Source organism: Tinamus guttatus, unplaced genomic scaffold (assembly GCF_059628265.1).
Source record: "Tinamus guttatus ecotype Peru unplaced genomic scaffold, ASM5962826v1 Tinamus_guttatus_pri_ptg000045l, whole genome shotgun sequence".
In the NCBI taxonomy this organism is placed as follows: domain Eukaryota; kingdom Metazoa; phylum Chordata; class Aves; order Tinamiformes; family Tinamidae; genus Tinamus; species Tinamus guttatus.
In genome coordinates, this window is record NW_028288579.1 from 3,144,422 (window position 1) to 3,168,872 (window position 24,451).

Consider the following 24,451-nt stretch of genomic DNA (forward strand, 5'->3'; position numbering starts at 1 on the left):
ACACAAATAGTGGGGGAAGTGAACAAAAAATAAACTATGCTGAAATCTGGGGGAGACACCATTTCCTTGCAACTGCTTCGGTGCATTTACATGGTGCTAACAGCAAGTTGTCCCAAAGCAGAGCTGAGCAGCTCAGCTGCAAGGTGGACACGGTGATGGGTGTTTATGAAACCAGGTAAAAGCTGCGGGAAGAGCGGGTGTTATTTTTCGGAGCGGGTTGGTTCCTACCCGCCGGCTGCAGGGGGAAGGGGCCGTTTGCAGCCGGGGAGCCGCCGAGGTCGGGCTGGCGGAGCCGCTCCGCCTGGGCTGGCGCTGGGGAAGCGCCCACGGGCAGAGCCTGGGCTCTGCGAAGCTGCTCTCCAGCCATTCCCTGCATTCTCCTCCATTCCCTGCATCCCTCCTGCATCCCTTGCATCCCTCCTGCATCCCTCCTGCATCCCTTGCATCCCTCCTGCATCCCTTGCATCCCTCCTGCATCCCTCCTTCGTCCCCTGCATCCCTCCTCCATCCCTTGCATCCCTCCTGCATCCCCTGAATCCCTCCTGCATCCCTTGCACCCCTCCTTCATCTCACCATCATCTCTCCTCCTTCCAGCTCTGCTGCAGTGGATAAATTGTGGCCAAAGCGGAGCCTCTGACCCGTTCACTTTGGGTTTTTGCCTTTCGCCTTGCAGTACAAGCAGGTTTTGGGCTGTAAAGCTGGGCAGCTCCCTGGTCAGCAGGGCTGGTCCCTTCCTGCCATGCATGTTTGGTGCTGAGCACACGGCTGCCTCTGCAGCGGGGCTGGTTTATCTCCTGCAGCAAGGTTTAGTGGAGGGCAAACCTGCGGGGCAGTTTGTTATTGCGTGGGATGGGGGGCAGAGAAGGTTTATGGGAACTGGCTTTGTGAAGGTGGTTGTATAAATATTTGTTCTGTGCTCCTTGGCAGCAAAGGGATGAGCAGGATCAACATCTCCATTTAAGGTTCCACTCGCTTGTTGCAAAAGGCTCGATCCGGCTCTGCTTGGCTGTGGTTGCAGCCAAGGCCCTGCGCCAGGGCCGCTCCGCAGCACCGCTCCGGGAACGGCCTCCGAGCAGATACTGCCCTTCCCAGGGGAAAAGCAGTTCCCAAAGGCAAAAAACCATTGCAGGGGGCATTTCAGTGTATGTGTTAGATGAGAGCTGCTCATCTAGGATCCAGGGCCAGATGATCATGGCTGCTGTTTGTCAGAATTCTCCCTCCCAGCTTGAATGAAACCTTACGCTACGTATTGAAAAGCAAAAAGTCAATGAAATATGGAATAACTGCTGCTAAAGAGAACACTCCATTCAGTGCAACACTTTTCCTAAGGAAAAAAATAGTGTTTGATTATGACATGAAACGCTGTGCTATACTAGACATATCCAGAAAAACTGCGAGTCAGCGCTAATTCTGGTGTTTTGTAACGTTGTAGTCTGTGGTGAAACACAAATCCAGGGCACAGCACGGCCCCATGCCGCTGCGGGCGCTGCGCACGACGGACGGGACGGCGACGTGGGCTGCGAGCGCCGTGCGCGACGGACGGGACGGCGACGTGGGCTGCGAGCGCCGTGCGCGACGGACGGGACGGCGACGCGGGATGTGAGTGCTGTGCGCGACGGACGGGACGGCGACGCGGGCTGCGAGCGACGAGCAGCAGCTCCCGGGGCTCCCCGTCCCGCCGGGGCTGCCTCTCGCCCGGGTTTGTCACAAAGATGGCGCTAAAACCAGGCAGAGGGGACGCGCTGGTGTGAGCGCGGCGCCGCGCAGCCCGGGGTTCCTGCGCTTGGAGCCAGCGGCGCTGCGCCCGGCCGCGGGAAAGCTCCCGGGGAAACCGATTCGGAAACCGTGGCCTCCATCCAAGGCGTTGGATTCCACCCCCCCAAAACGCGGCCTTGCAATTCTGCATCCTTGAGCTACAGATAAAACCCTCGTGTGTGGAGCAGGAGGAGCAGGGGGAGCCCTGGGGAGCTGCCTGTGCCTGGCACAAGCTCGGCCGGAACGCCGGAGCGGGAACGGCCTCTGGAAAGCCTTGACCTGTGCACACGGATAGCTCCATTGCAGCTCTTCGGCAGGGACGTTGTCTGCTTATTTCTTGGTTTTGTTAAGCCAGCTTATCTTTCCCTTGGAAACGTTGCTCTCTGAGCCCAGGGATGCAGAGGGCAGGAGTTTGCACTCTCGGTTATAGAAGCAGCCTGGGGGATGTGGGTCGCTGGTTACTCACTCACCGTCCCCCCGACACCTCAAACCTCCTTGGCTGCAAGGTCCTGGCTTCCTGCAGCCTTCCAGCAGTTCATCCTGGCACAGGTCGGAGCGGCAGCAGCACAAATTCCAGCTCCGTTCAGTCCCCGCTGTCCCCGCTGTCCCCTCGGCAGCCTGGCCCGGCCACCCCTGCACCCTCCACCGCGTCCCGCCAGGTTCCCACCAAGGCGCTCGGAGGATCTGGGTCTTCTCCTTGGGAGCCCGACGTTATTTCTGCAGACACCCCGACGAGCTCACAAGCCAGATAACAAACTCCCATTCCTCTGGATTTTTATTGATTGTATTTGATTTCTCTGCTTCTCTGTGTTAGAATAATATAATATCAATATCTCCAGGTTCCATTATAAGCTAAAATACAACCAACTAAGGATAATATAAATCAAGCAACCTCCTCATAGAGACCTGAAAGGGAGAGACTATCCAGTTAGAGCAGAATTTTAATCGTTCAACCACTGACACGAAATCAATTTTTTTTTTCTGAATATGTTGAAAATTTCTACGTAGACCAAATGGCATGCGGAAATCATTTCCTCTCAGCTGACAAATGATGGGCTGGATTTCGCTACCTCTGCTCGCTTTAGGCTTCAAGCTGACAGGAAACGATGAGAGTCTTTCCGTCAACTTAAATGGATTTTAATGCCAGTCCCATTAAGTAAGAGCTTATTCCACTTCATTGATTGTGATGCCAAAGATGAGGAATTGCGAGCGAGCACGGGCGGCATGTGCATCCACGGGGAGAAAGAGCAAGAGAAAAAGGAGGATAAAGGTTTCTGCATAGAAACGGCCTCGACAGGCATTCCAGGTGGTCTGCTTCGCCTGTGGAAAGGAGGTGAACACGTCTGCTTCATCACGGCTTTGTCCCTGACCTTGCATGGAAAATTCTGCTCATGAGGGAATTTTACCTCAATACTGCCTTTTAACAAACTCCTATATGAACGCACAGCTTATATGAATCATTCTGTCCAAGGAAAGTAGCTATTCCAGAACTACCATTCAGGTACAAAGGCCAGATTGAAATCCCTCGTCATCCTTTCTTAATGGTGTGACTGTTAAAAGCCAGAGAAAACAGTGTTCATCCTTTCTAAACGGGCCTTGAGTTCTGCTGCCTTTATGACTAGAGCTTCCTGAGGGAAACGCTGCACAAGAACCAGCCAGAGGCTGGATTTTCTGTATTCCTTTGAAACGTCAGTCCCTCGTGCTCGTGGAGGGACGGGATCCACGGCTCGGGCCGCGGGGCCAGGCCGTGCGAGGCGCCGCGCGCCGCGTCTCCCTCCCCCTGCCCCAAGGACAGGACCTGGTCTCAGGCCGTGGGTGAACTCCCCATCCCAGGGAAACGTGGAATATATAACATTTATGGGGACGAATTTGGTTTTCTTACCCCAGCAGAGAGTTGTCTTTGTAATGAACACGCTGCTGTAGCCCTGCCACAAAATGTTGCCAGTTGAAATAGATTTGCAGAACATCGCGAATCCAGATGAACCCAAGTTTTCTAATCAAACAAAGTAAAAATATCAGTAATTTAGGATCAGTCGCAACAACTCCTGTATTACAAGCTGTGCTTCCAGAGCCAAGTATGCCATGGGGCTGTAACAACGTTGCATGTACAAAAAGAACGTGTCCTTTCAGTATTTCTCTGTGCTGGAAAAGTTGGATAAATAACCAAATTGATCTTCCTTGTTTTTGAAAATGATCGATTTGAAATGCACCCAATTTTACTACCTGCCAGAGCACGCTTGTCTTCCCGAGGCACCTGGAATTGGATAATCCCACGGTGTTCCCATACCTGCCCCTGGTTTTGGAGCTCTCCCTCCCCGACCTGCAGCCCTGCAATCAGAACACAGCCAGCCCACGTCCTCTCTGCATTTTGGTTCCAGTTTTCTAAACAATCAGAGCTCACGTCCCGTGACATCTCTAAGTTTTATTTTGTTACACAGTTCTAGCTCTCACACCACATTTCAAATGTTGGTATTTCAGCCCTTCGTCTCAGAGGGATGTAGTGGGCCAGTTCGCAGATGGTTTAGTCAAATAATTCTGAAACATTTCTGTCTTCTGAGACCTCACAGTTATGTTACTTGTTCCCCACTAATTGTTCTCATGTTAAAGATTCCTATTGACTTCAGGGACCTCAGCATTATGCCATAAGATAATTGTTTATGCACCTTACAGCATCTTGTGGCTTTGCAGTCATGAAAAAATACACTTTTGTCAGAAATACTGACAGAAAAAAATAAATAAGAAAACCCTAAGCACCATTTGAAATGTCATTATCCAGCCTAATCTAATCTAGTGCAAGGCCCATCTCTCTGAAATCACTTGTTTTACTTGTAGTAAATCTGCTCTATTATATTACCAGGTAGTATTTTAATCCCATTTCAAGGCTGGTGCTGGCAGCAGCAGCGCCGTGACATGAGGTCCAAGTCAATGTTTGAACATTAATTCCAGCGCGGGTGGATGTCCGTGCCAAAGGGCCAGCCTGTCTCGGATACCTGTGTCCCTCTGCAGAAGGTGTCCAGGCCTGAGCTAATTCCATTAGTGTTGGAAAGCTATTTATAAGCCTGCCCTTAGTGGGATGACGTTGTTAATGAGATTGGAGGGCCGGCTGCTCATGTCGCAGCACTGCTGCTATGTGTTTAAGAAAGAAGCTTCTCCTCTGAACCACATTCGGGAGGACTTGCTAGATGAAGCAGGAATCTAGGTCAGTTTGCGCAGGGAAGATGCGAGCTGCATCCCTGCAGCACGGCACCGGGGAGGACAGCTCCTTCTATCCGCTCCCTAAATCCAAGGCGGGGAAAGAGCTTTATTTCCACGGCTTCTAAATCAAATCCCACTGACACCACCATCCTCCTCCGTTAGTGTGGACATCCTAAAAACGGAAAGGGCAGATCCTCCCGTTCCAATAACGCTGAGGCAGAAGCAAAGGGGCAGGAAGGCGTTCCTCCTCCTGCCCTCGTTTCCAGGAAGGTTCATCCCTCTCCCATGGAGAGGAGTCCCACCTGTTGGACTGCTTTCCCGGGGCTCATTAGGGACCCGGGCTCCTCCGCTGCTCTCCGGTTGCTTTCCCTGGCCGAGGAGCTCCAGGGCTGCAGCCCGCTATCCCGCTGCCTCCGAAGGGAGCCTGTTATCCCGGCAGTCCAGGGCAGTGAGTACCAGGAGCGCTCGGCAGCAACGCGGTGCCGCGGAGCGGCTTGGAAACGTTGGCCTCTCTGCTACCTGCTGAATCGTTGTGCTGCGGGCTTGGAACAACAACCGCTCCGTGCCAAACAGCTAGAGAAACTCCGCGTTGGTGCAAGAGAGTGAATTTTATTAGGAGAGCTTCCCCATAGAATTTAAGTTGCTGCTGAGGTCTCACGTGGTGTTTTAAAATTTTGTCTTAGATGGAGAAAAGGACGTTTTTGGCAAGTTCTGTTTGTTCATTTGGTTGGTTTGTGGAACCCCAGACAATTTTGCAATATAGTGAAAACTGCCATTACTGAAACTACAGCCCCCATTTTTGTGTCCCTGTTGCCATAATCCCATAAAAGCACCTGATGTATGGATGAGAATTCTGTGTGTCTGTGCGTGTCGGTTTAATGCACGTGAAATGCTGGAATAGGAGCGGGGGAAATGAACTCCTCCATCCACGGACAAGAGGATGGTACCTGAGAGGGATCTGCAGGAGCTTCTGCGCAGGTGGAATTTGACCTAGAAATAATAAGAGCAAAGCCCATAGCCCATGTAGTCACTGAGCACACTGCGGAGACCATCGAGAGCTGTGATCGGGGCAGCCTGGCTGTGCACACACAGGGACCCAACGAGGGTGGCCTTGTTCATTTCATACCGTCCAGCTCAGAAATACTTCAGAGCACCGAGCAGAATGATAGTTCTTTTACCCACTGAAAACGCAGTATGTTCAATTTTGAACCAACAAGCCCTTGGCTGTTCATTTTCAACTCTGCATCTTTCTCCAAACGAAACTAGCCCGCAGCTGCAATGCATCCAGCAAGGAAAGCTCTTCCACCTTCTCAAAACCCGGATTCATCTGTTAAAAGACATTGCTGGCTGAACATAATATGACACATTTCTGATATTGAGAACATTTTTGAATCAAATTATCACTTGGTGCATCAGTTTTTCTGTTTTATACTTTGTAAATAAGAGTAATCAAACTAATAGAGTTTTGCTTCCTAAATTTTGAGCTTAATGCTATTTATAGAATTTAAATTTAATAGCCACATAGTCTATAATATGGGTTTTCATTTGTTCTGATTTTTAGAGGAAAAAAAAAAAGGAAAGTTCTGAGTCATTAGATCATAAAAAGCAATTACAGAGATGAGCCCTGCAAGAGTCACAGGTACTAAAAACGTGGTATTGGCCAGGGCCACTTAAAAATATGCATGCTGAGTAATTTAGTGGTATCATTAAGAGATGCAGACAGTCAGCTCAATACAAGCATTGCCACAATCTTCTGGTCTTACCACAGCTTTCATGGTGCTTGGTGGTCTACCTATACGCTTGGTCATGCATTATGAATTGAATGCTATTTGTATATTATACATGTATATATATATATATATATAAAGTTTTAACCTGTGACTTAAATTCCATCTTAAACAAGCAAATCTTTGATGCTCCAGCAATAGGAAGCTACACAAATTCACAAATCGTTTTAAAGGTGTCACGATTGGGGTGTGCTTGGAACTGGGAATACTACATCCGCAAATTTCAAACCCGAAAGGTGCTAAAAGTAGAGGCACAGATTTTGCAAAGGTAGAGTTTCTCTAATCTTAAATTGAGACCATACATAAAGCAAGGCGTACTAAGATAGGTGTATCTTAGTTATCACTGGTATTTTGGTAAAGAATGAAGGACGGTGAGATTCTTAGCAGTTTAACTGTTTTTAAACCATTATAAATAGATAAAACACACCCCCTTATAGCACCTATTTCCCTAGATGCTGTTCTCTAGCCCGTAACCTAACTGCTTTAGATTCCAAGCTCCTCTGAGAAGGATCTGTATCTAATCGTGTTTGTCTAGATTCTAGCGCAGCCGAATACCGATTATCTGGGTATTACTGTAAACATGGTGTGCTGTGTGACCACGGGAAAAAGCTGAAAAATGGCCTTTGGAAACAAGGTCTGCCTATGTGACACATCTGCAGGTAGAATCTGGATCAAATGTCCAAAGCATCAGGGAAGGAAATGAAAATTAGAGTGCTTTGAGAGAGACAAGAGACGGCCAAAGAGGAGCAGAGGGCAGGAGAAACGCAGGCAGGGAGCAATGGCTCCGCGTCCCAGCACATTCACTGTACACAAGTCAAACCCCTGCCTTGTACCAGAACCACAAACAAGTCTGGCTCCCATCGTGGTTGTAATGTTTGAAGCTCCTGGACATTTTTACAGCCCGAGAGAGGAAATTATTGGTCAGCAGCAGAGCAAGGCAAGACAGGGTGTGCAATGGTGGGTAGGGAGGCTGTCCTCCTGCAAGGCCTACTACAACACGGAGCCTCCCTGCGGAAGCGTCGGAGCCGCAAACACGGCAAGGAATATCTGGGCTCCTTAGTGCAGGCTCACATTTGGCTCCTTCTAGGTTAGTAGATAGTGTAAGTGGGACGTACCCTCATAATATGAAACCTCAATTAGCAATGACATTATTAAATCAGGTAACACCCTGTAGCCATTTAAGTAAACAGAGATACCTTGCTGAGATTAATGGGAAGTATTTTAAGGTACTGTCAATCTCAGGAAAAGTGCCCTGGAACAAGCTGCACTCTGCATTTCAGGAGTCCTCCTTTTTTCAGCACAAATTCTCCTTTTTCCTATAAATTAAGTGGAGCAAGTGCCCGTCTGCAGCGGTCTGCTGGCCCAATCCCAGCTGTGACTGCAGCGAGTCGCTGTTGGAGACCAGCATCTGCACCGTGCAGCCGAAAAGAGCAGCCCGACCTGAACCCGGGGGAAAGGAGGGAAAAGCCAGGCTTGCTGTGGCAATATAGAAAGTTGTTACCAGCTAACGGTCTGCCTGCCTCCAGCATGGGAGGAGGCTTTTGTAAACGGGGAAGTGTGCGCCGTGATTTAGCCTAATCATCATGTTTTTGTGTATGACCGTTGCGGTTATCAAGGAAGGAGCAGGTGTGCTTGGCCAAGGGAGGTAAATTAAACTGCTGCAGGGACGTTTGGTGCAGCCCATCTGCCTCTGTCATCTCACAAAGTACACGGACACCAGATGCACTGTATGTGTGTTGAAGGCTGAAACTGTTCAAAATACCCTTTTAAACAGATCTCGGCTTTCCCATTTTAAACAGATGTTGAGTTGGAGGGCACAAACTGGGGTATGACATGGGCTTCTCCTGGTTAATGCTCTGAATTGTGGTGCAAGAGGGAACACCACGCTCTTCCTCCTGCGTTTCCAACGTGTTTGGTGCCATCTCTCCATCGACGTAGTGGTCCTTCTCTTGCAGGAGCTCATGGTGGCAGTAGCTAAGGGTGCCTGGGCGGCTCGCGGCTGGCGTAGCCAAGGACACCGTGATTTTACAGCAGAGCGGGTGATGCCGCGCACTGTTGTTTAGCATGGGGCCCGGGTGCGGGACGCCGCTCGGCTCCCGGTGACGCAGGCCAGGCCGCAGGGTGGATGTCGCCATGCGGTGCCTGCCGCTCAATGCGGTTCCCTTCCTTGAGGTGCCTTCAGCCAACGCCGTCTTGTCCTGCTCTCCGCGCGGAGCGAGGCGCCGTGGATGGCGGTTCCACGGTGGCGGCCATAGAGGAGCCCTCTCCCCGGGGCAGCCGGGGGGCTGCGCCACAACATGGCGGGGTCTCCCTCGCGCCACAACATGGCGGAGCTCCCGCCTTGCGCCGCAACATGGCGGGGCTCCCCTCGCGCCGCAACATGGCGGGGATCCCCTCGCCCCACAACATGGCGGGGCTCCCCTCGCGCCACAACATGGCGGGGCTCCCGCCTCGCGCCACAACATGGCGGGGCTCCCGCCTCGCGCCGCAACATGGCGGGGCTCCCCCTCGCGCCACAACATGGCGGGGTCCCCTTCGCGCCACAACATGGCGGGGATCCCCTCGCCCCGCAACATGGCGGGGCTCCCCCCTCGCGCCGCAACATGGCGGGGCTCCCGCCTCGCCCCACAACATGGCGGGGCTCCCCCTCGCGCCACAACATGGCAGGGTCCCCTTCGCGCCACAACATGGCGGGGTCCCGCCTCGCGCCGCAACATGGCGGGGTCCCCTTCGCGCCACAACATGGGGGGGCTCCCCCTCCCGCCGCAACATGGCGGGGTCCCCTTCGCGCCACAACATGGCGGGGCTCCCCCTCGCGCCGCAACATGGCGGGGTCCCCTTCGCGCCACAACATGGCGGGGTCCCGCCTCGCGCCACAACATGGCAGGGTCCCCTTCGCGCCACAACATGGGGGGGCTCCCCTCGCGCCGCAACATGGCGGGGTCCCCTTCGCGCCGCAACATGGCGGGGCTCCCCTCGCGCCACAACATGGCGGGGTCCCCTTCGCGCCGCAACATGGCGCCCCCCCGGCGGCGGCGGCGGCGCCGCCATGTCCCGGCGGGGGCCGGGCCGCGCCGCTGTGGGCGGGCCGGGGCGGGCCCGCGCGGCGGCCGGGCGGGCTGCGGGCAGCCGGGCGGCGGGTTAAAGCGGCCCGTGCCCGCCGGCGGCCCCCGCGCCTCCCGCGCTCTCCCGGCCGGCCGGCCGGGACGCTGCGCGCCGCGGCGGTTCGCACGCCAATGAGGGCCCGGACCCCGGCGCTCGCCGCCTCCGGAGCCGCCCGCAGCCTCCCGGCCAGACCCCCCGCCCGCCGCCGCCGCCCGGCCGGCGCGGGCGGCCCGGACCCATGCGGCGGCTCCAGGAGCGCTTCAGGAGGTGAGGCGGCCCCGGGGCTCCCCGCGGCACCGGCCACGCTGCCGGCTGCCATGCGGCGGGCGGGTCCGCTCAGGGCACGGCGGTGGCAGCGAGGGCTTGGGGTCTGCCCGGCGGTCCCTTTTAGTTTTATTATTATTATTATTAAATCTTTGAAGGTTCGCGCATCCGGCGCGCGGTCGCGGCCGCCCTCGCCGCGGGCGGCGGCAGCCGGGGATGCTCCCTCGTGCCGGGGCTCGGCGGCGCGGCCTTGTCCTCGCGTAAACCTGCGTGTAAATACACGCGGGTGTCTGTACAAATACACATTTATGGGCGAGTTTGAGGTATTTGGCGTCGCTCTAGGGCGACGGGCTGCCTCGCCGGGGAGCCTGGCCCTTCTCCTCGTGCCGCGCGCCAGGGCTAGGGGGGGACGAGGCTGGAAGGGGGCGAAGGGGAGTTACAAACAGGGCTGCGCGTGGGATCTTCCCCCCTTGGGCTCGCGCGTGGGCTGGGGGAGCTGGGGCGGTGCAGGGAGCTCTCCCGCCGCGTGTGCTCCCCGCGTGGCCCGCGGCGCCGGGGCTTTCGCTTTGTCCCCGCGTGGCCGCGCGAGCCCGTGGGCGAAGGGGCGACCCGGGCGAGCGGGTCCGGTCCCGCCGGCCGGCTCCGGGGCTCCGCGCGTGGCCGTGGCCGCTCGCGGTACCGGTACCGATCGCGGCCGGGCGCCTCCGCACCCGGGGGCTCTGCGAGGGGCTCAACGCGCAATGCAGAAATAGCCACCGGCTTGGCCGGGGACGTTCACCCGGTTCAAAGCTTGTTTGTTTCTCTTCAAAATTTTACCTGCATGGTCATTGTGAAAATGCACTACTGCTTTTCTTTTTTTTTCTTTTCTTTTTTTTTTTTGTCTCTTAATTTGCTTTTTTCTCTCCCCTCTCTAAAACAAAGATAGCAGACAACACAACTAATTGCTTTGACATCTAAATGTGTAGCCCCCTTTAGTGTATGTTTCTGTTCTTGTGGAGTTGTCTTCCCCTTGTTTTTCATATGCTGTTATTTATAGCTTATGGGGCCCTAAATGTCTTCTCCTGGTGCTGGAAAGCACAAAAACAAATGGTACAAAAAGAAGCAACATACTTCCCTTCCAGCTTAAAAATATGGGGCCTTTTGAGCTGAATCAGGGAAATGTGCTTCCTGCAAAGCCTCAAAAATCCAGATCCTTGAGACTCCTCTTGGTATTTGCTGTTTTTGCTGAAAAGAAATAGAACTTTTGTTTCATGCTCCAAAGAATAATTTGTTCAGCAGACCGGAGTCAAGGCTAGAGCAAGATCTGAAAGTCACTTTCTTTTTCTGCACTTTTGGTGAGAAACTAGTGGTGTGATACTAGAAAATACACAACACACAAATGTGTGCATTAAAGGTTGTTTATGCTTTGAAATTATAAAGCACTTAGTCCTTCTTGGGCTCAAGTAGATCCTGAACTTTAAAATGCACGGAGATTCAGCCCTGAATCCCTTTAGGTAAAAACATCCTTGCCTCACGTCTTGCTGTAATTGCTCTTTGTGCAGAAAAGTCAAAATACATCCAGCTTGTGAAATAGATAAAGAAACTTTGGAGTCAGCTGCGGCCTTTTGTGATTCTCAGTAAGACACTGAAAGAAAATATAAATAAATAAATAAAGCAAGTGCCAGGAGGTGATTATGGAGCGCCAAGATCGGTGGTGGGGAGTCCTGGGCTGTGTGTTGGCCTCCTGGGCTGAAAAGGCCTCACTTTGGTGCTCAAAGGAGCTGAATCTCCCCAGCAGACGTGGTCGTGCAGCTGTAGCCGTGCTGGATCCTGGCGCTGCGGGAGCTCATGTTTTATGCTGGAGACGAGGCTCTCCAGCCTTCAGCATTGTAAATGACAAGAGTCTGGGCTTTCCGGGGCGCTACCGCCGTGTGTCTGCGCGTAGATGACTCCGGATCCCCCAGGGCTGCTATGGATGAACACGTGAGAAATGAGAGCATTCGGTTGGAGAGCTTTCCTGTAAATTGGAGTCTGCATTGCTGGGGCTTCATCGCATTGCCTTGCATTTGGTAATAGCTTTAACTGCTGCGTTGCAGGGAATCTTCATTTGGGTTTAAACAGTATCTGAATCCTGTAGATCACATTTTTGCTTTAAGGAAGGTGAGACTGTTCCTCTGTTATATTTTTCATAACAGGCTAACTTGGCCTGTGAATAGGAGGAAAACCAACGTTCTGTGCTGCCGTAATCGTGTTGCAGAAAACGGAAACCCTGGGGGGAAGTCTTTGTTTTTATGATTTGGGTGAAGAAGATAGATGAACTCTTCCTAATAGTCTTGCTCTGCTATAGATCTCCAGCAAAAGAAAAACAAGTTTCAGTTCTTGGGGGATTCTGGCGATATTCTCCTTTCAAGAGCCACCTTGCTAATTTTGGTTGGTCTGTTTTAGTTGGTAAATAATCAGAGTTGAGGCTTCCTGAAATGATCTGCTCATTTGCTCTGCCAGTGTAAAACTGTAACACAGATGCATGAATGTTTGCATCATTCCTATGTTGGCACAAACAAGCAAAGAAAAAAAAGACAAAGATTCTTTGTATTGATACCAGGAAAAAAAGGATAGCTTTGTTAATATCTTTATGTTCTGCTTTACCACTACTAATGCTGTCTTTACACTGGGGAGAATAACAGGCCCAAACAATAAATGGGATTTTGAGAACTGTTTTGTCATCGTTCGGTCTTAAAAACTTACCCAGGGTCCTGTTGAGACACCTTTAGAAAGATCCATCATCTTCTGTGCTGAATAAATCTAGATGGAAAGGAAAAAGACTTTCTTAAAGGAATCTTCTAATGGATAATGGCATGTCCCCTGAGGGTACAACCTTGCGTTATTTATAGATATCTCTTTGGGATGGCGATCATACACAAAATCGGGATGGCCGGAATTATGGAGCTAGTGCTGAGGATGACCCTGGGTCTCTGTGAGGGCAGCAGCCCCTTGGGAGCAGCGCAGGGAGGATCCGGCTGTGCTCGGGAGGCTCCAGGCCGCGGAGCTGAGCAAGTGCCGTGTAAACCCGGCCACGCGGCTCGGCCAGCAGACGCTTTTATTTTTAACCCATTTCCTAACTTGGAAGCAGAGCCGGGCGCCCGAGTGCTCCGTTTGTGGCCGTTCGGGTGTTTGTCCCCGCTGCAGATCCGTGCGCCGCGGCAGCCGCACGGCACCGAGCGCGGGGCCGGCTGCGAGCGCCGCCGCGTCCGGCGTCCTCCGGGAGGGCAAGGGGGAACCTGCCAGCTCCGGGCTGCCAGGTTAACAGTGTATTGGCAATATAGTGGAAATGATCCATTTTCCAGCAGCCGCTTACGTGAGGCCTTTATGAATAAAGCTTGCATTTTTATTACCTTTCATATCAGTAATGGGTGAAATTGTTACTTGCAATTGCTACAGCTCGGAGGAGATTGTGATACTGTGTTACTTTATCAAGGCCCTTAAGCAGTTGGAAGGATTTTTTTATGGATTGCTTTAGAAAAAAACAGCTTTTCTGACAAGTAGGGAACTATTTCTTCCAATTATGAGACTCTGGTTGTTGCTTTTTGCCCTGGTAGGAGGTTGGCCATTTTATGGATGTCCTAAAAATAGTCTTGGTTTTATTTTTTTTTTTCTGACAATCTCTGTGTATTGATCAGTTGTTAACTTTTTAATTTTGAGCATACAAATATATTCTGAAATGTCTTGTGCTTTCATTGGTTCCCTAATTGCCAGTGAATAATTTCATCATGTTCTGAAGCGAGCTGGGATGCAGGGAGGGTTTGTGTGACAGGAGGCTGTGCTGGGACACAGGGTACCGGAGCTGGAGCAGTTCCCAGCTCTGGTTTCACTGGGAGATGGTCTGACTTTGGTGTTCAGTTTCTGTTAAACGAGTAAAGCCTTGCTTGAAAATCACCTTCCATCTCGCACAGCCTCAGAAATTTATTTAACGTTTTTCTGCTAAGAGAGATTATCTGGGAGAGATTACAGCTTAAGTAACAGCTACCTTAAACATGTCTGTGCTTACTTTTAACACTACTAGGTTGGAAGTGTTGCTTTATGGCACTCCAAAAATGTGGTTTTTGTGTTTCCTGACAGTACTCCTTGGTTATCCAACAGGTTCATGAACCACCCGGCTCCAGCAAACAGCCGCTACAAACCCACTTGCTATGAACATGCTGCTAACTGCTACACACATGCAGTAAGTGTTTTTTCCTCCTTTCTTTAACTAGAAGTTTGGCAAATTCTTGTGGGTTTGGATGACTAAATACTTACCTTTGCCCAAGTGTAGTCATATTTACAACCTCTCTGGTTTTGTTAAACAAGCTCCAGCTATTAAAAGACGAGTAAATGTAACGCTAATTAGATGTTTGGTGATAGCTAGTCCGTGTTCGGATTCTCCAGAACCTCCAAGTGCTTCGTAAGGTTCCTCTTTACCAAAGTTAGTCGCCTGTTTTTCACTGGAGGGTTTTCCTCTGTGCCAGTGGAAGGAGGACGGCAGCAAAATGAACATGGGCATGTGGTAGTTGAGCAAGATTGTGCTTGCATATATTGTGGGAATTGTATAATGGAAGTATGAGGTTGTTCTTCCCACATTAAAAGGAGAAAGTTTTAGGTAACATTATGAGTCTTAGCTAGCAGAGCTATAATGACTTAATTCTCATGTTTAATAGTATATATAAACTGATTCTTTGTGAGCACTGGTATTTAGAGAGGGGTGTTAACAATGCTGATCACAAATGCTAAAAAAAATCCTAGTCTGTCCTCCTTTCCATAATATAAGGACCCATATATCTGAACATGTGACATATACATCAAATAATGAAAATAGACCAGTGGTAGGGGGGTGTGTGTGTTGTAATTGGGAGGTTTAATTTGCAGTCTTGCACTTTGAGGAAGGGCTATAAAAAGGGGGGTTTTCTTACACTGACATTTTATGAAGACAGTGGGTGCTCCTCACTGACCTTGTGTTTAACTCCAGAGATATGGACTATGTTTGACTTTGGTGTCGTTCTTCATTCTCATTCATCTCTGGTGTCTCCTGAGCAAACTGCAAATACGAATTCTCCAGGTGCTGCATGGGGTGGGACTCTTCAGTTCTAGGAGATCTACTCCTAAAGATCCATCCTGTGCATTTTATAAATTATCGAGGTACAGCTCTGTGGTGCTGGCAAAACTGAATCACCTTGGTTTATGTATAAGAAAGGCAGCTGAGGCTTCTGTGTGGTTTTAAACCAGGGGTCTCATCTACAGCACTAGATAAAAATATGCCTATTTGTCCAGAGAAATGAAGCAACTTTCTGTTAGTTAGCACAAATACATAGTTTATCTCTTAATCCCTGTACGAATCCTGTTTGCTCTGGCCAAAGAGTTAGATTTCAAAACGTCTGGCAACAGTTTCTATCCTCTTTAACTCTTCTAGCCTTCATCTGGCTGGAGGAGAGAGAAAGGGGGAGGAGGAAAAAAAAAAAAGGCTTGTGCATTGAGTGTGTGCTGCTAGATTACAGTATGAGGTTTCAATTAGACACTGATGCGATCTCAACAAAACAGTGTTTAGCAGCCTGCGCTCTAGCTCTTTTCCAAAGCTCTATTCACAGCTCAAAGCTGTCAATCTGTTTTTATGAGCATGGCTCTGTTCCTTGGGTAGGTGTCTGTCTCTTCTGGCTTTTCAATTCAAATATGCAGCCGTTGGCGTTGGCAGCTGCCTCCAAAATACTAGTTAAGAAATTAGGATACGAAATCTTGTGTAGCTTTGTCACATCACTTAAAAGCTAATTGCATGTAGCATACTAAAATAGCCTTTCTAGGTAGAAATTTGAAGTTTTTTAAAATGTCTTGATTTTTAGCTTTAAAAGAAGCACTGAATCATCTTTAGACACTAGGAGACAGGAAGGGCAGCTAAGCAGATGAATGTAGAGGCAGAAAAGACACCTCTATATTTAGAGGAGCAGGAAGGAAGCAGCGTGTGAGAAGCAGGAGTCGTAACCCTTTGAGCTGCAAGGTAAGATAAAGCAAAATGTGGGGGGGTGGCTGCTTGTCCCCGTGTAAAACCTGCACACAGAAACCCTGGACCTGGCTCCTGGTCACCCGAGCCGAGCGCTGCCTCGGCCTGTCCTCCAAGCACCACGTGGGGCTTGGGGGCTTTGTTGATTGATTTGTTTGTTTATCTTCCACTGTCTTCCTGCTCCAAGGAGGCAGCGCAGGGTTATCTTTGCTGTTAGCATTTCCCCCTCGATGAATTGCACGTGGAACGGAAGGGCAGTGCTGGGTTTGCTGCAGTGGCTTGCATGCCAAAGGTCGTGTTGCTGACTAAATTTCCTGCATAACCCTGTGGCAAACCAAATAACTCAATTTGCTGTTGATGCTGTTATACCAAAGCAAAATATTTAATAGATAGTTAGGTCTCTCTGTGGGAATAGAGTACTGAGTAAAGCACTAGTATACTCAGCAGCACCAAATAATTAGAACGAAGATGTCAGAAAGCTGCTTCTACACTGCTGTAAGATAGTAACGAGAGTGCAATTGCACTGAATTACGGCTGGTCAAGTTCAGGGTTTACTGTTTCAGCATTTTTGTGCCTTAAGGCTATTTCACAGCAGCAGCTGTTGGCAATAGTGGTGGTTGGTTTCCCAAATTACATTGCATGGAGGTAGTGCCCAAATCATCTTTTAAAAATACAATATGGACATAAATATATATATATATATATATATATATTAAATACTTTGTTTCCCTTTGCTTTGCAAAGGGAAATCGTAACTTAAGACTCTCTTATTTATTTATTTTTTTTCTGGCATCTTTGCAGAAAAATCAGTGAAATTGTTGCCTTATTCTCATGTCCTTTAAATCTCACTGCCAACTCCATTTTTTAATTAGCAAGTATTAATGAAGGAGCCAAAATTATTAAATTGGTGCATCACAGTTTTGCTCACAGCATATTAATATTGACAGTATTCATTTGGAACACTTGCATTTCATAATGAAATTAGCTTAAAGTCACAAAAAGCTTTGCTTATTTTATTGCCAGGAATTTTGGCAACTTAGAAATACTATGTCATTGCTATAAAATGGCACAGTGGTATCACACTCATTCTGGCTGTTCTAATTATTTGATTACTTTACTTTTTCTTTTAAATGAACCATTGATTGCTTCTCCGTTATGAAGATTAAAATTCTGTTCTTGCACTCAAGATGCTTTATCAAATGAACATGGGAAATATGTTTTGTTCACTAAAACAAGTACTTACTGCAAAGTACTGCAAAAACAAAACTTACTGCAAGATTACTTGCAGAAGATGTATAGTAGCTAAAATAGTGCATTCTGTGTCATATGTTATCTGGTATGGCATTAATATCTGAGGAGCTTTTACTGGATTGGCTAGACATGCTATTTTTCTGTGTTTCCTTGGTTTTAATCCAGCTTTTTTGGTCAAAAGAGGTGTAATAAAACATATCAGGACATGGAGGCCAAGTGTGCTTGTTTCCAAATACAATACTAGAAAAAACAATAAATCCCTCTCCTTTTAGTATGGTGGCGTTCTAGAGAAGCAGATTTCTTTTTCTTTAGTGTCGGAACAAGGCAGAGAGAAGATGAATTTCACCCTTCTCTCCGAAGGTGGGAAGAAAGAGGTGATTGAACAATTGTTCATTTTAACCCCACGACTCTGTGGAACACAGGTGATAAAGCAGTGCCTGCATGCAGGCTACCTGCCTAGGTCCACAGATTAGAGGCTTTGCTGCTGCTCCAGGTGCTGCAGCTCTAGGGACGTCCTGTTTCTCACTTGTATCATTCTGCATCTCCTGCGTTAATTGTACTCAGCTTTGCAAAAAATGAAGGAGATGCAAGAGCAGTGAAGCTACAGCTGATGCGCTTAAAAATACAGAAGTGGTGATTTTTAACTGTTTCTTTGGATTAACCAGATGCTTTTCAGACTCATCCAGCATCCCCTGCACTTTTTAGGCTGTAACAGAGCAGAACATCAATTTCTTCTCATCTCCAAGCAAAAAAAGGGCAGGGATGGTGCAGCTGAGACCAGAACTTTGCACTCCTGGCTATCAAACCTGTAATGCAAAGCAGAAGCACCAAACTCATTTGAATGTTCCTGGTTCCTACCTTTATTGTTAATAAGCATGCAGGACTTGGGTTACTCATAGTTTAAACTATGAGGTTTATTTACAATTCAGGTAAACTCATTAACATCTTCAAACATACAGGAGCAATTGGAGGAAGGAAATTTGTATTATAGTTTTGTAACTTAGAAATCTGACAAAGGATCTATTTTCATAGTGGATGGATAGGAATGTTGGAGCCAGCAGTTTCTTTCCTTTAAATACTTGTTGGATGGTTTTTGTGTTGCTTTCCTAGTTTGTCCTTTTGAAGAGACAAAGGTAGATGACTTTATCCTGGAAAGCAGTGGTGTTTTGCATGCATTTCCAAGCAGTTATACAAAGCCTGCAGCCTCTTTCCTATGAACATGCTAAGGAAGGTGGGAACAAAAACTGCTTTGAGAGGCAGGTGGTGAGGAAAACACTGGGATACATTACCTTAAAAACCATAATATTTATGTATTAAGGATCTGTTCGAACTAGAAGTTTGCAGCTGATTTATGATATCTAAAACCCAAGATCTGCAAACCTTTGCTATTTTTTCTTCTCACCTGCATGCTCTAAATGCTTTTTTTTCCATTCCCCCCCCCGACAAAGGAGTTTTAAGTTTCTCTCTGTTTTGTTCATTGCTCAGTCCTTATGCGAAGGAGAATGGCCTAGATACAAGCCGAAAATAAGCTCAAAAACTTTTAAAAAAGTGAAGCAGACTGAAAATAAATTAGTAAGACTTATCAAATGCTTGCTTTTGTGCAAATTATAGTGCCTAGGGAGGCTAGTGATCTATCTTAAATGCTGTGGGAGGAGAAACTACCCACAAACAGGTGTCTAAGATGCACAGACATCAGGACTTGGACAGTATCAACACAGCGACATGAAGAATTAGATCCGATGAATAGGATACCATCTGGATATTCTATACATATGGTTTTATATTGCACGCTGTCCCGTGGGTGGTATCCTGGGGGCTGGGGTGGACACTGAACAAAGGCCCTTTGCTCCCGTAGTTCCTCATCGTTCCTGCCATCGTGGGCAGCGCTCTCCTGCACCGCCTCTCCGACGACCGCTGGGAGAAGATCACGGCCTGGATGTACGGCGTGGGGCTCTGCGCGCTCTTCATCGTGTCCACGGTGTTCCACATCGTTTCCTGGAAAAAGAGCCACCTACGGTACCGCAATAGCTTCTGCTTATTGTATAATTTATTGTTCATGTTCTGTGATTATTATTATTTTAAAGGTTTCTTAAGCAGCCAAACACTAAGGATTTTAAAGGAGGTTGGAGTGGTAGCTTGTACTGAATTGCTAAGAAAACCTCGATTCTATTAGAAGAAATAGTAAGCCAAGCATGAATACAGGCAGTGATGTATTTGGTGCACCCCCAAAAAAAGTTGAAGCCAGCTGGACATCGTCAGAGTGGTTTTGAGGGATTGCAGAAATAGCACCATTTTCCCTAAAATAATTCCAAAGCATGTGAGAAAGCAGCTGATGTTGAGAATTAAATCTTAGTCTTAGTGACTTGTTCTCTCTTTCTAGGACCATGGAACATTGTTTCCATATGTGTGACAGAATGATGATCTATGTCTTCATTGCTGCGTCATATGCACCATGGTAAGAAATCTGTCTGCCTACAGAGAGAAAGAAAATTGGTCAGTTTAGGTTAGAAGACTTAATTAATACAGTAGGATTCACTCTATTTGTTGATAGGAACTAGGCAGAAATCCTTCTTTATATTTTCTCATAAAGTCTTTGCAATGCTTCTAGTCTTGATCTCAAGTCATTTATGTTCTTTCCAATTATAGCAATAATGTTTTTCTCAAATGTCAATGCTTTTCAGTCTGAAATACTTGTTTCCAATCCTGGCTTCCTGTCTATATTTGCTATATTTGTTAACAATGAAGTTTGAACTGACATTTTGAGCCATGTTCTCCCTTTTTCTTCTATTCTTGCTGTGAATTATGGAGATGACCCTCAAACTGATAGTGGTGTGTCAGGTAGCTGTTAAGTATGAAAACTGTGCATGTCAGCTTACATTTTGACACTATCAAATACTTAATATGTTTAAATGGTATTTTTGTATCACAAGACCTCAATTTCAGATGTCTGTTCATGCTCAAGTTACAACTTTAAAGCCTCACTACTTCTTTATCAACATGTTATGTTTATTCATCACTTGTCTGTTAAAATCTGTTTACTTCCAGGTTAAATCTGCGTGAGCTTGGACCTCTGGCATCTCATATGCGTTGGTTCATCTGGCTAATGGCTGCTGGAGGAACTATTTATGTATTTCTCTACCATGAAAAGTAAGAACAGTTGTTTGAAGTTAAATCTAAACTGAAATTGTAAGCTTAGGAGATAATGGGTACAAACTGAAACACAGGAAATCTATTCTCCATATGAGAAGAACTTTTCCTGTGAGGGTGCCAGAGCCCTGGCACAGGCTGCCCAGAGAGGCTGTGGAGGCTCCTTCTCTGGAGATGTTCAACCTGCCTGGATGGACCCTGTGCCCTGGGTGTCCCTGGAGAGCAGGGGTTGGTCTGGGTGATGTCTAGAGGCCCCTTCCAGCCTCAGCCTTTCTGTGACTGTGTGTGATTCTCCTGGTTTCCGATTAGCTTCGCTGGGAATCTGGCCTCTCCCGTGTTCGGGAGCAGCCCTGCCTTGCTGAGTGCTTCCCTTCCCTGTTATCGGTGGGCAAGTCCAACTGGTCTTTGTTTTGGATATGAGCTATTGTAGCAGCTTCAACTTAAGAAGTCTTGATGGTTGTATTTTCATGGCTACTTACTGCCTAGAAGCATTTTTTTTTCCAATTCTTTAGAGAAAAAGATATTGTCTGCAAATCTATTGTGCTGAGGTAAATACTAGCTTTGCTAGTTTTATTTTGATAAAAAAAATCAGTTATCTCTCTATGTAGAAAGCTTTTTGGAGGCTTTGGGTATTAACATAAAGAGTAAAAATATTTTCTTTACTGCTAAATGAAGTGTTCACTCTCCTTAAATGACTTAATTTTTGTTCCTTTTTAGGTACAAGATTGTTGAACTCTTTTTCTACTTGGCAATGGGATTTTCTCCTGCTCTGGTAGTGACATCCATGGTAAGGAATGCAGTTAACTTTATATGAACTTTCCTTTTATAACAGATTTTAAGTTCCAGTGCAGCTGTAGTTTTCTGAACAGATTTTAACTTCAGTCCAGCATAACTATACATGCTTGCCGTAGAAGAACCAAATATCCAGTTATGTTCTAAGTTTGTAGTTCAAATTCAGTGAAGTGCCACTTTAAGTTTGGTTTTTTTATCCAGAGTGTCAATTAAATAATTTAGTTTGAGGCTTCATGAATATTCCCATATCCAAAAATATTGCACAGAACAATTTGTTTTATTTTATTAAAAATGAGAAAGATATGAAGTATGTTAATCTGTTGAAGCAATGTTTTTCGATTTTGCTATTTATGAACTTATGTCTGCTCACTACTTGCAAGTTATGAAAGATGGTTTTATTTTGGAAAGTGAAATGCACATCTGCCAACATATGTTGTGCTCTTCTTCCTGTTACACTTAAGAGCTTGAAAAACTAATGCGTGTGTTCTTTCTCCTGGACTAAGAACAAAGTAAAATGAGAAAATGAATCAAAATGCCTTAAGTGGAACAAGTCTAGAAGACTTATTTTTTTAAAAAATCTATTACTAGGCCTCTTTCCTTTTAAATCAGTGAAGCAGAGCAGAATTGAAATGTTGAGTAGCTGAACTATATCAAACTTATGTAGCTGATGCACTGTATCTGAGCTATTTCATTTATCGGCAAATTGAGATATATATATATATATATTCCCCGGTGCATCTGGAAACGGGTAAAAAACCTTTCTGCCCGTCTCCTGCACCTCAACTTTGATTCTTTATGTGCCTTTTAAACAACTCTGAAGAACTCTTTGCTGCAAATGTAAATCAGATTCATAAGGTATAACTTTCCAAATCTATGCTCTACAAAGGCCAGATTTCCTAGAGTCTGCAGTCTGTTTAGAGCTGTGTATCTGGGATATAAAGGTCATGCCAGTTACAGTACTTCAGTCATTCTTCACATTAAATTGGTGTTATATCAAAATGCTACTTGATAATTCATTGAGCTAGTAGAATTGGTCACATTCAACTTGTGTTCATATGCAACAGTGGAGTTTTATTTTTCTCTATATTTGCCTGTTCTACCAGCCAGCAACAGACAAAATGTCAGGCTTACCTTGTGTTATCTTACTGTACCTTCTGTAGTGCCAAGTAAAATAAATACATATTTAGATTAGTTTGAAATATGTACTAAGCAAATCATTTTTGCCACTTGTCAATCTGAGTGGGTCAAACCTACTATTCAGGATGTTTTGAGTTATGCCATCCAGGCCATCCTGAGGAAGAAAAATGTACTTTAAGTAAAATACTCCCTTCCTTCCTTACACCATGCTCCTAACTTCTCCTTATTAACTGGCAGAGCAACACGGATGGACTTCAGGAGGTCGCCTGGGGAGGCCTGATATACTGTCTGGGGGTGGTGTTCTTCAAGAGCGATGGCATCATCCCCTTTGCCCACGCCATCTGGCACATGTTTGTGGCCACAGCAGCTGCAGTCCATTACTATGCTATTTGGAAGTACCTTTACAGGAGTCCTGCCGACATCATTCGCCACTTGTGATACCTGGGGGCGCAGGACAAGTGAATCTGCACTTGGCCTCTGTAGCAGTATTATTTGACTTAAGGAATTGGGGGAAATTGGGAAGTTGCACAAGAAAAAATGCACTGACTTTGATAGTTCTCTGAACACAATTACTGTGAACCGATGTTGTATGTGTCCTGGAATTGCCCTTCAGCTATGGCAAGTGCTGTAAGTAACCACGATCCTGAACTGCAATACTAAGAGTCCATTCCACATTAGTAGAACCGGCTACCTGATGTTTACAAATAAATTTTGTATTCTAGTTTAATTTTACAATTTTTAAATATATGAATCTTTTCTAAATTAGTGATTCAAATTGTGAAGTCAGTGCAATAAGAAAAATGTAACTCTTTATTTGAAATTAGTTTCTATCACTTTCCACTAGTCATTCACTAAAGGTGAATCGCAGCTGGATGGTCTACTTCTGCCACCCGTTATCTTGGTATAATGCGACTTTTATAGAAACTCATCGTGTTTTTTTGTAAACTTTAAATACATTTTTTGAACTGAAAACACACAACTGTCATCTATGCAGTTATTCATATTGCAAAATCTTGCAAGAAATGGTTACATTCCACATACTGTACTGACAAGCAAACATACCTCTCCAAAGGCTGTATTACGTGTAGAGTTGTAATAACCACTTTTACAGACTAAAAATCTAAGTGTGATTCTGCCAGGTTTTAACATGAACACGTTGGTAATACTACTGCTAATCTATAGTACCGCAGGCACAGCACCTTGATTTGGCTGTACTGATGGAAGTAAGTGCTTTAAAGAACCCGGAGCGCTGCTTTGTCTCCAGATCCCCAGTGCTGCCGCGTGCTGCACACCTGGGCAGCATCTGCACGAGAGCAGCCTCATCAGGGCTTGGCAGCATGAACCAAGGGGGCCAGTTAATGCCCTGCTATCCAAGTTAAGAGAGTTGGTAGTGTCCCCGAAGTCAGTACACGCACCGGTGCTGTAATACTAAGGCTTTGGTTTTCAAAGGGATTATTATTAAAGTTTCCACCAGCTTTTGTTGGGATCACTTGCTGGGAAAGCAGGTACTGAGCAATCGCTGACCACTAAATTCCTGGTTGGTTCTTTGTAAGTGTAGCCTTCCAGGGAGGGAAGTGTGGAGAACTCAGCACAGGTCACTCATCATTCGGAGCCCTCACATGGAGTAAAACTGGTCTTGACCCGTATGCCGAGTTTCTGTATAGGAAAACAAAAATGTGGTAGTGAGTCATGATTGTGGAACATGTGCATCAAATGGCCAGATGTGGAAGCCTCATTGTAATACTGTTTGTCCAATAACTGTATCCTGTCCCACTATATTATGAATGTCTTATATTAAGATTGACTTTTATCCTTTTTCTAATTTACTCACTTTTTCATGTCAGTGTTGAAAAACAAAACGTGTTGCCTTTTTCAGATTTTGTTCTGGATATTGCCTGTCTTCAACAATAGGTAATAAATAGGGATGTTTTTCAAGGTACTGTTTAATACTTCATCTAGATTTGCCAGCAGATTGCATATTTTAGAATTATACATTTGTATATGAAATTTGCAAGAG

The 24,451-nt window shown here is 46.9% G+C and overlaps 1 protein-coding gene across 1 annotated transcript; it reads left to right on the top strand.

The window, feature by feature from the left end:
- Window positions 1–9,915: 9,915 nt before the first annotated feature.
- Window positions 9,916–23,516, top strand: MMD (monocyte to macrophage differentiation associated). The gene is made up of 7 exons (XM_088538106.1): window positions 9,916–10,109; window positions 14,223–14,304; window positions 19,214–19,374; window positions 19,739–19,813; window positions 20,404–20,505; window positions 21,223–21,292; window positions 22,672–23,516. Exons 1-7 carry the CDS (start codon window positions 10,081–10,083, stop codon window positions 22,870–22,872), a joined length of 720 nt encoding a protein of 239 aa, XP_088394232.1. The 5' UTR covers window positions 9,916–10,080; the 3' UTR covers window positions 22,873–23,516.
- Window positions 23,517–24,451: the final 935 nt, after the last annotated feature.